The sequence below is a fragment of the Salmo salar genome, chromosome ssa04 (assembly GCF_905237065.1).
Source record: "Salmo salar chromosome ssa04, Ssal_v3.1, whole genome shotgun sequence".
NCBI classification, from domain to species: domain Eukaryota; kingdom Metazoa; phylum Chordata; class Actinopteri; order Salmoniformes; family Salmonidae; genus Salmo; species Salmo salar.
The window spans coordinates 1,795,295-1,807,903 of NC_059445.1; the positions used below are offsets into that span (position 1 = coordinate 1,795,295).

The 12,609-nt window shown below is 45.3% G+C and overlaps 1 protein-coding gene across 1 annotated transcript in view; it reads left to right on the forward strand.

Moving 5' to 3' along the window:
- Positions 1-12,609, forward strand: part of LOC123742542 (mastermind-like protein 3) — a 229,890-nt gene that overhangs the window by 176,508 nt on the left and 40,773 nt on the right. Inside the window, exon 6 of the mRNA XM_045717598.1 lies at positions 3,211-3,477. Coding sequence (XP_045573554.1) covers positions 3,211-3,477 — 267 coding nt within the window. The remainder of the gene's footprint in view (positions 1-3,210; positions 3,478-12,609) is intronic.

Here is a 12,609-nt window from a genome sequence, read left to right on the forward strand (position 1 = left end):
AAAATAGAACACCATGCATTCATTGTAGTCCGTTGTCGACACCAAGCAGTGGTAAATGATGGACGTTCTTATCCCAAACAATGTACTGAATCAACCTTTAATAGATTCCTGAGCGGGCTCGTCTAATTGGTCGGTTGTTCCAGAGTGCTGTTTCATCCTTTTACAGATTAGCATGCGGCTAAGTGGAGGAAGTAGCTCTTTATATGCTAATGAGGGGGTAATGTATGCACAGAGGACTACCCATACTGCACTGGGAGGGGATGAGAGGACTCAGGGTGGTCTAGGACTACCCATACTGCACTGGGGGGGGGGAATGAGAGGACTCTGGGTGGGCTAGGACTACCCATACTGCACTGGGAGGGGATGAGAGGACTCAGGGTGGTCTCGGACTACCCATACTGCACTGGGAGGGGATGAGAGGACTCAGGGTGGTCTAGGACTACCCATACTGCACTGGGGGGGGGGAATGAGAGGACTCAGGGTGGGCTAGGACTACCCATACTGCACTGGGAGGGGATGAGAGGACTCAGGGTGGTCTCGGACTACCCATACTGCACTGGGAGGGGATGAGAGGACTCAGGGTGGTCTAGGACTACCCATACTGCACTGGGAGGGGATGAGAGGACTCAGGGTGGTCTAGGACTACCCATACTGCACTGGGAGGGGATGAGATAACTCAGGGTGGGCTAGGACTACCCATACTGCACTGGGACGGGATGAGAGAACTCAGGGTGGGCTAGGACTACCCATACTGCACTGGGAGGGGATGAGGGGTGGTCTAGGACTACCCATACTGCGCTGGGAGGGAATGAAAGCAAGGGGTTAGCTGGGAAGAATCTTTAAAACTGTGGTGTTTAGTCTGAATGAATATACACTACAAGTTAGTGGACACCTGCTCGTTGAACATCTCATTCCAAAATACTGGGCATTAATATGGAGTTGGTCCCCCTTTGCTGCTATAACGGCCTCTGCTCTTCTGGGAAGGATTTCCACTAGATGTTGAAACATTGCTGTGGGGACTTGCTTCCATTCAGCCACAAGAGCATTAGTGAGGTCGGGCACTGATGTTGGGAGATTAGTCCTGGCTCGCAGTCAGCGTTCCAATTCATTCCAAAGTTGTTCGATGGGGTTGAGGTCAGGGCTCTGTGCAGGCTAGTCAAGTTCTTCCACACCGATCTCGACAAACCATTTCTGTATGGACCTCGCTTTGTGCACTGGGGAATTGCCATGCTGAAACAGGAAAGGGCCTTCCCCAAACTGTTGCCACAAAGTTGGAGACACAGAATCGTCTAGAATGTCATTGTATGCCGTAGCATTAAGATTTCCCTTCACTGGAACTAAGGGGCCCAAACCATGAAAAACAGCCCCAGACCATTATTCCACCAAACTTTACAGTTGGCACTATGCATTGTGGCAGGTAGCGTTCTCCTGGTATCCACCAAACCCAGACTGCCAGATGGTGAAGTGTGATTCATCACTCCAGAGAACGTGTTTCCACTGCTCAGAGGCCAATGAGCTACACCACTCCAGCTGACGCTTGGCATTGTGCATGGTGATCTGGCTGTTCGGCCATGGAAACACATTTTGTGAAGCTCCCGACAAACAGTTATTGTGCTGACATTGCTTCCAGAGGCAGTTTGGAACTTGAGTGTTGTAACTGAGGACAGATGATTTTTACTTGCTTCAGCACTCGGTGGACCCGTGCTGTGAGCTTGTGTGGCCTACCACTTCACGGTTGAGCCATTGTTGCTCCTAGACGTTTCCACTTCACAATAACAGCACTTACAGTTAACGGGACAGCTCCAGCAGGGCAGAAATTGGACAAACTGACTTGTTGGAAAGGTGGCATCCTATGACGGTGCCACATTGAAAGTCACTGAGCTCTTCAGTAAGGTCATTCTACTGCCAATGTTTGTCTATGGAGATTGCATGGCTGTGTGCTCAATTTTATACACCTGTCAGCAACTGGTGTGGCTGAAATAGCCCAATCTACTAATTTGGAGGGGTGTCCAAATACTATTGTATAAATAGTGTATCCTGCTGTGTCTGTTCACCTTTACACAGGGTTCCTGGGATAACCCTTTACACGGGGTTCCTGGGATAACCCTTTACACGGGGTCCCTGGGATAACCCTTTACACGGGGTTCCTGGGATAACCCTTTACACGGGGTTCCTGGGATAACCCTTTACACGGGGTTCCTGGGATAACCCTTTACACGGGGTTCCTGGGATAACCCTTTACACGGGGTTCCTGGGATAACCCTTTACACGGGGTTCCTGGGATAACCCTTTACACGGGGTTCCTGGGATAACCCTTTACACGGGGTTCCTGGGATAACCCTTTACACGGGGTTCCTGGGATAACCCTTTACACGGGGTTCCTGGGATAACCCTTTACACGGGGTTCCTGGGATAACCCTTTACACGGGGTTCCTGGGATAACCCTTTACACGGGGTTCCTGGGATAACCCTTTACACGGGGTTCCTGGGATAACCCTTTACACGGGGTTCCTGGGATAACCCTTTACACGGGGTTCCTGGGATAACCCTTTACACGGGGTTCCTGGGATAACCCTTTACACGGGGTTCCTGGGATAACCCTTTACACGGGGTTCCTGGGATAACCCTTTACACGGGGTTCCTGGGATAACCCTTTACACGGGGTTCCTGGGATAACCCTTTACACGGGGTTCCTGGGATAACCCTTTACACGGGGTTCCTGGGATAACCCTTTACACGGGGTTCCTGGGATAACCCTTTACACGGGGTTCCTGGGATAACCCTTTACACGGGGTTCCTGGGATAACCCTTTACACGGGGTTCCTGGGATAACCCTTTACACGGGGTTCCTGGGATAACCCTTTACACGGGGTTCCTGGGATAACCCTTTACACGGGGTTCCTGGGATTATCCTTTACACGGGGTTCCTGGGATAACCCTTTACACGGGGTTCCTGGGATAGTCGTTTACACGGGGTTCCTGGGATAGTCGTTTACACGGGGTTCCTGGAATAGTCCTTTACACGGGGTTCCTGGGATTATCCTTTACACGGGGTTCCTGGGATAATGAATTTGTCATTGTATTGTAGGTTTTAAGGTAGCTGGTTACTTCTGTCTTCAGTTGAATTCTCTGTGAAAAGCGCCACACAAGCGTTTACTGGTTGATTTGATTGATTGCGTGGTCAGCTGATTGATCTCTCTCTCTCTTTAGGAACAAGGTGTGGTGGGAATGTCTCGGCAGCCCGGTGCCGTCCCTCCCCCTCACCCTGCCGGGGGTGTGGCCTCGGGCACGGGGCCCAATCAGGGCGCAGGGGCCCCTCCCGGTTACCTGGGCAACCAGCAGCAGGCGGCCATGATGAAACAGATGATGGTGATGGAGCAGGAGAAGAGAGTTCAGCTCCACATGATGGAACAACAGAAACAACAGCTACTGAGAGAACAGAGACAGCAGCAACAACAGCTATTACTGGCTGAACAGGTGAGAGGAGGGAGGAGGGACAGAACAGAGAGGAGGGAGGAGGGACAGAACAGAGAGGAGGGAGGAGGGACAGAACAGAGAGGAGGGAGGAGGGACAGAACAGAGAGGAGGGAGGAGGGACAGAACAGAGAGGAGGGAGGGAGGAGGGACAGAACAGAGAGGAGGGAGGAGGGACAGAACAGAGAGGAGGGAGGAGGGACAGAACAGAGAGGAGGGAGGAGGGACAGAACAGAGAGGAGGGAGGAGGGACAGAACAGAGAGGAGGGAGGAGGGACAGAACAGAGAGGGGGAGGGAGGAGGGACAGAACAGAGAGGAGGGAGGAGGGACAGAACAGAGGAGGGAGGAGGAGGGACAGAACAGAGAGGAGGGAGGGAGGAGGGACAGAACAGAGAGGAGGGAGGGAGGGAGGGAGGAGGGACAGAACAGAGAGGAGGGAGGAGGGACAGAACAGAGAGGAGGGAGGGAGGAGGGACAGAGAGGAGGGAGGGAGGGAGGGAGGAGGGACAGAACAGAGAGGGAGGGAGGAGGGACAGAACAGAGAGGAGGGAGGGAGGAGGGACAGACCAGAGAGGAGGGAGGAGGGACAGAACAGAGGAGGGAGGAGGGACAGAACAGAGAGGAGGGAGGGAGGAGGGACAGAGAGGAGGGAGGGAGGGAGGGAGGAGGGACAGAACAGAGAGGAGGGAGGGAGGAGGGACAGAACAGAGAGGAGGGAGGGAGGAGGGACAGAGAGGAGGGAGGAGGGAGGGACAGAGAGGAGGGAGGAGGGACAGCAGGGAGGAGGGACAGAGCAGAGAGGAGGGAGGAGGGACAGAACAGAGAGGGGAGGGAGGAGGGACAGAACAGAGAGGAGGGAGGGAGGAGGGACAGAACAGAGAGGAGGGAGGGAGGAGGGACAGAACAGAGAGGAGGGAGGGAGGAGGGACAGAACAGAGGAGGGAGGGAGGAGGGACAGAACAGAGAGGAGGGAGGGAGGAGGGACAGAACAGAGAGGAGGGAGGGAGGAGGGACAGAACAGAGAGGAGGGAGGGAGGAGGGACAGAACAGAGAGGAGGGAGGGAGGGAGGGCAGAACAGAGAGGAGGGAGGGAGGAGGGACAGAACAGAGAGGAGGGAGGGAGGAGGGACAGAACAGAGAGGAGGGAGGGAGGGAGGGACGAGAGGAGGGAGGGAGGAGGGACAGAACAGAGAGGAGGGAGGGAGGAGGGACAGAACAGAGAGGAGGGAGGGAGGGAGGACAGAACAGAGAGGAGGGAGGGAGGAGGGACAGAACAGAGAGGGGAGGGAGGAGGGACAGAACAGAGAGGAGGGAGGGAGGAGGGACAGAACAGAGAGGAGGGAGGGAGGAGGGACAGAACAGAGAGGAGGGAGGGAGGAGGGACAGAACAGAGAGGAGGGGAGGGAGGAGGGACAGAACAGAGGAGGGAGGGAGGGAGGAGGGACAGAACAGAGAGGAGGGAGGGAGGAGGGACAGAACAGAGAGGAGGGAGGGAGGAGGGACAGAACAGAGAGGAGGGAGGAGGGACAGAGCAGAGAGGAGGGAGAGAGGGGGGACAGAACAGAGAGGAGGGAGGGAGGAGGGACAGAGCAGAGAGGAGGGAGGAGGGACAGAGCAGAGAGGAGGGAGGGAGGAGGGACAGAACAGAGAGGAGGGAGGGAGGAGGGACAGAGCAGAGAGGAGGGAGGGAGGAGGGACAGAACAGAGAGGAGGGAGGGAGGAGGGACAGAACAGAGAGGAGGGAGGGAGGAGGGACAGAACAGAGAGGAGGGAGGGAGGAGGGACAGAACAGAGAGGAGGGAGGGAGGAGGGACAGAACAGAGAGGAGGGAGGGAGGAGGGACAGAACAGAGAGGAGGGAGGGAGGAGGGACAGAACAGAGAGGAGGGAGGGAGGAGGGACAGAGCAGAGAGGAGGGAGGGAGGAGGGACAGAGCAGAGAGGAGGGAGAGAGGAGGGACAGAACAGAGAGGAGGGAGGGAGGAGGGACAGAACAGAGAGGAGGGAGGGAGGAGGGACAGAGCAGAGAGGAGGGAGGGAGGAGGGACAGAGCAGAGAGGAGGGAGAGGAGGGACAGAACAGAGAGGAGGGAGGGAGGAGGGACAGAACAGAGAGGAGGGAGGGAGGAGGGACAGAACAGAGAGGAGGGAGGGAGGAGGGACAGAGCAGAGAGGGGGAGGAGGGACAGAACAGAGAGGAGGGAGAGAGGAGGGACAGAACAGAGAGGAGGGAGGGAGGAGGGACAGAACAGAGAGGAGGGAGGGAGGAGGAGGGACAGAACAGAGAGGAGGGAGGAGGGACAGAACAGAGAGGAGGGAGGGAGGAGGGACAGAACAGAGAGGAGGGAGGGAGGAGGGACAGAACAGAGAGGAGGGAGGGAGGAGGGACAGAACAGAGAGGAGGGAGGGAGGAGGGACAGAACAGAGAGGAGGGAGGGAGGAGGGACAGAACAGAGAGGAGGGAGGGAGGAGGGACAGAACAGAGAGGAGGGAGGGAGGAGGGACAGAACAGAGAGGAGGGAGGGAGGAGGGACAGAACAGAGAGGAGGGAGGGAGGGAGGGACAGAACAGAGAGGAGGGAGGGAGGAGGGACAGAACAGAGAGGAGGGAGGGAGGAGGGACAGAACAGAGAGAGGGAGGGAGGGAGGAGGGACAGAACAGAGAGGAGGGAGGGAGGAGGGACAGAACAGAGAGGAGGGAGGGAGGAGGGACAGAACAGAGAGGAGGGAGGGAGGAGGGACAGAACAGAGAGGAGGGAGGGAGGAGGGACAGAACAGAGAGGAGGGAGGGAGGAGGGACAGAACAGAGAGGAGGGAGGGAGGAGGGACAGAACAGAGAGGGAGGGAGGGAGGAGGGACAGAACAGAGAGGAGGGGAGGGAGGAGGGACAGAACAGAGAGGAGGGAGGGAGGGAGGACAGAACAGAGAGGAGGGAGGGAGGGAGGAGGGACAGAACAGAGAGGAGGGAGGGAGGAGGGACAGAACAGAGAGGAGGGAGGGAGGAGGGACAGAACAGAGAGGGGAGGGAGGGAGGAGGGACAGAACAGAGAGGAGGGAGGGAGGAGGGACAGAACAGAGAGTAGGGAGGGAGGGAGGAAGGAAGGACAGAACAGAGAGGAGGGAGGGAGGAGAGGGGAGGAGGGACAGAACAGAGAGGAGGGAGGGAGGAGGGACAGAACAGAGAGGAGGGAGGGAGGAGGGACAGAACAGAGAGGAGGGGGAGGAGGGACAGAACAGAGAGGAGGGAGGGAGGAGGGACAGAACAGAGAGGAGGGAGGGAGGAGGGACAGAACAGAGAGGAGGGAGGGAGGAGGGACAGAACAGAGAGGAGGGAGGGAGGGGGACAGAACAGAGAGGAGGGAGGGAGGAGTGACAGAACAGAGAGGAGGGAGGGCGGGGGGACAGAACAGAGAGGAGGGAGGAGGGACAGGACAGAGAGGAGGGAGGGAGGAGGGACAGAACAGAGAGGAGAAGAGAGGAGGGAGGGAGGAGGGACAGAACAGAGAGGAGGGAGGGAGGAGGGACAGAACAGAGAGGAGTGAGGGAGGAGGGACAGAACAGAGAGGAGGGAGGGAGGAGGGACAGAACAGAGAGGAGGGAGGGAGGAGGGACAGAACAGAGAGGAAGGAGGAGGGACAGAACAGAGAGGAGGGAGGGAGGGGGGACAGAACAGAGAGCGGGAGGGCGGGGGGACAGAACAGAGAGGAGGGAGGGAGGAAGGAAGGACAGAACAGAGAGGAGGGAGGGAGGAGTGACAGAACAGAGAGGAGGGAGGGCGGGGGGACAGAACAGAGAGGAGGGAGGAGGGACAGGACAGAGAGGAGGGAGGGAGGGAGGGGGGACAGAACAGAGAGGAGGGAGGGAGGAGGGACAGAACAGAGAGGAGGGAGGAGGGACCGAACAGAGAGGAGGGAGGAGGGACCGAACAGACACAGTCACACACACACAGTCACACACACACCGTCACAGACACACACCGTCAGAGACACACCGTCACAAACACACACACCGTCACACACACACCGTCACACACACACCGTCACAGACACACAGTCACACACACACACCGTCAGAGACACACCGTCACAAACACACACACCGTCACACACACACCATCACACACACACCGTCACACACACACCGTCACAGACACACAGTCACACACACACACCGTCAGAGACACACCGTCACAAACACACACACCGTCACACACACACCGTCACACACACACACATTTATAATCAGCTCTCACATTTCCTAACATCGCCCCTCTACACTAACCCCTTCCCGATGCTTTAGGATTCCTTTGATGTCCTCAGATTGTGTGTGTGTGTGTGTGTGTGTGTGTGTGTGTGTGTGTGTGTGTGTGTGTGTGTGTGTGTGTGTGTGTGTGTGTGTGTGTGTGCGCACAACACCTGCTGTGATAATTTAGTCTTCTACTTTGATTTTCCCCTCTGTGGTTAACCTGGTGTTAAACTGTTCTGAACTACCTAGGTCAACACAAACACACATACACAAACACACACACACACACACACACACACACACACATACACACACACACACACACACAGCAAGTAGATTGTAATTGGCACAACACAACAAGCATACTGCAGTCCAGGAACATTACTGTCTCCTGATGTTCTCTCTATACCTGCTGTGTTCTAAATGAACATACTGCGTTATATTAGATATTCTACACACTCTACAGACTATAGCTATATACTAGAATTAACCTTAGACTATAGCTATATACTAGAATTAACCTTAGACTATAGCTATATACTAGAATTAACCTTAGACTATAGTTATATACTAGAATTAACCTTAGACTATAGTTATATACTAGAATTAACCTTAGACTATAGCTATATACTAGAATTAACCTTAGACTATAGCTATATACTAGAATTAACCTTAGACTATAGTTATATACTAGAATTAACCTTACAGACTATAGCTATATACTAGAATTAACCTTACAGACTATAGTTATATACTAGAATTAACCTTACAGACTATAGCTATATACTAGAATTAACCTTAGACTATAGCTATATACTAGAATTAACCTTAGACTATAGCTATATACTAGAATTAACCTTAGACTATAGTTATATACTAGAATTAACCTTACAGACTATAGTTATATACCAGAATTAACCTTAGACTATAGTTATATACTAGAATTAACCTTACAGACTATAGCTATATACTAGAATTAACCTTAGACTATAGCTATATACTAGAATTAACCTTAGACTATAGCTATATACTAGAATTAACCTTACAGACTATAGTTATATACTAGAATTAACCTTAGACTATAGTTATATACTAGAATTAACCTTAGACTATAGCTATATACTAGAATTAACCTTAGACTATAGCTATATACTAGAATTAACCTTAGACTATAGCTATATACTAGAATTAACCTTAGACTATAGCTATATACTAGAATTAACCTTACAGACTATAGTTATATACTAGAATTAACCTTAGACTATAGTTATATACTAGAATTAACCTTAGACTATAGTTATATACTAGAATTAACCTTAGACTATAGTTATATACTAGAATTAACCTTAGACTATAGCTATATACTAGAATTAACCTTAGACTATAGTTATATACTAGAATTAACCTTAGACTATAGTTATATACTAGAATTAACCTTAGACTATAGTTATATACTAGAATTAACCTTAGACTATAGCTATATACTAGAATTAACCTTAGACTATAGTTATATACTAGAATTAACCTTAGACTATAGTTATATACTAGAATTAACCTTAGACTATAGCTATATACTAGAATTAACCTTACAGACTATAGGTATATACTAGAATTAACCTTAGACTATAGTTATATACTAGAATTAACCTTAGACTATAGCTGTATACTAGAATTAACCTTAGACTATAGCTATATACTAGAATTAACCTTAGACTATAGTTATATACTAGAATTAACCTTACAGACTATAGTTATATACTAGAATTAACCTTAGACTATAGCTATATACTAGAATTAACCTTAGACTATAGTTATATACTAGAATTAACCTTAGACTATAGTTATATACTAGAATTAACCTTAGACTATAGCTATATACTAGAATTAACCTTAGACTATAGCTATATACTAGAATTAACCTTAGACTATAGTTATATACTAGAATTAACCTTAGACTATAGTTATATACTAGAATTAACCTTACAGACTATAGTTATATACTAGAATTAACCTTAGACTATAGTTATATACTAGAATTAACCTTACAGACTATAGTTATATACTAGAATTAACCTTACAGACTATAGTTATATACTAGAATTAACCTTAGACTATAGCTATATACTAGAATTAACCTTACAGACTATAGTTATATATACTGATTACTAGAATTAACCTTACAGACTATAGCTATATACTAGAATTAACCTTACAGACTATAGCTATATACTAGAATTAACCTTACAGACTATAGCTATATACTAGAATTAACCTTACAGACTATAGCTATATACTAGAATTAACCTTACAGACTATAGTTATATATACTGGATTATTAACCTTACTGACTATAGTTATATATACTGATTACTAGAATTAACCTTACAGACTATAGCTATATATACTGGATTATTAACCTTCCAGACTATAGTTATATATACTGATTACTAGAATTAACCTTACAGACTATAGCTATATACTAGAATTAACCTTACAGACTATAGTTATATATACTGATTACTAGAATTAACCTTACTGACTATAGTTATATATACTGGATTATTAACCTTACAGACTATAGTTATATATACTGATTACTAGAATTAACTTTACAGACTATAGTTATATATACTGGATTATTAACCTTACAGACTATAGCTATATACTAGAATTAACCTTACAGACTATAGTTATATATACTGATTACTAGAATTAACCTTACAGACTATAGTTATATATACTGATTACTAGAATTAACCTTACAGACTAGTTATATATACTAGATTATTAACCTTACAGACTATAGTTATATATACTGATTACTAGAATTAACCTTACAGACTATAGTTATATATACTGGATTATTAACTTTACAGACTATAGTTATATATACTGGATTATTAACCTTACATACTATAGTTATATATACTGATTATTAACCTTACAGACTATAGTTATATATACTGATTATTAACCTTACAGACTATAGTTATATATACTGGATTATTAATTTTACAGACTATAGTTATATATACTGATTTAGATTAACCTTACAGACTATAGTTGTATATACTGGATAATTAACCTTACAGACTATAGTTATATATACTGATTACTAGAATTAACCTTACAGACTATAGTTATATATACTGGATTATTAACCTTACAGACTATAGTTATATATACTGGATTATTAACTTTACAGACTATAGTTATATATACTGGATTATTAACTTTACAGACTATAGTTATATATACTGGATTATTAACCTTACAGACTATAGTTATATATACTGATTACTAGAATTAACCTTACAGACTATAGTTATATGTACTGATTACTAGAATTAACCTTACAGACTATAGTTATATATACTGGATTATTAACCTTACAGACTATAGTTATATATACTGGATTATTAACCTTACAGACTATAGTTATATATACTGGATTGATTAACCTTACAGACTATAGTTATATATACTGGATTATTAACTTTACAGACTATAGTTATATATACTGATTACTAGAATTAACCTTACAGACTATAGTTATATATACTGGATTATTAACTTTACAGACTATAGTTATATATACTGGATTATTAACCTTACAGACTATAGTTATATATACTGATTACTAGAATTAACCTTACAGACTATAGTTATATGTACTGGATTATAGAATTAACCTTACAGACTATAGTTATATATACTGGATTATTAACCTTACAGACTATAGTTATATATACTGGATTTAAATTAACCTTACAGACTATAGTTATATATACTGGATTATTAACCTTACAGACTATAGTTATATATACTGGATTATTAACCTTACAGACTATAGTTATATATACTGATTACTAGAATTAACCTTACAGACTATAGTTATATATACTGGATTATTAACTTTACAGACTATAGTTATATATACTGGATTAATTAACCTTACAGACTATAGTTATATATACTGGATTATTAACTTTACAGACTATAGTTATATATACTGATTACTAGAATTAACCTTACAGACTAGTTATATATACTAGATTATTAACCTTACAGACTATAGTTATATATACTGATTACTAGAATTAACCTTACAGACTATAGTTATATATACTGGATTATTAACTTTACAGACTATAGTTATATATACTGGATTATTAACCTTACATACTATAGTTATATATACTGATTATTAACCTTACAGACTATAGTTATATATACTGATTATTAACCTTACAGACTATAGTTATATATACTGGATTATTAATTTTACAGACTATAGTTATATATACTGATTATTAACCTTACAGACTATAGTTGTATATACTGGATAATTAACCTTACAGACTATAGTTATATATACTGATTACTAGAATTAACCTTACAGACTATAGTTATATATACTGGATTATTAACCTTACAGACTATAGTTATATATACTGGATTCAATTAACTTTACAGACTATAGTTATATATACTGGATTATTAACTTTACAGACTATAGTTATATATACTGGATTATTAACCTTACAGACTATAGTTATATATACTGATTACTAGAATTAACCTTACAGACTATAGTTATATGTACTGATTACTAGAATTAACCTTACAGACTATAGTTATATATACTGGATTATTAACCTTACAGACTACAGTTATATATACTGGATTATTAACCTTACAGACTATAGTTATATATACTGGATTATTAACCTTACAGACTATAGTTATATATACTGGATTATTAACTTTACAGACTATAGTTATATATACTGATTACTAGAATTAACCTTACAGACTATAGTTATATATACTGGATTATTAACTTTACAGACTATAGTTATATATACTGGATTATTAACCTTACAGACTATA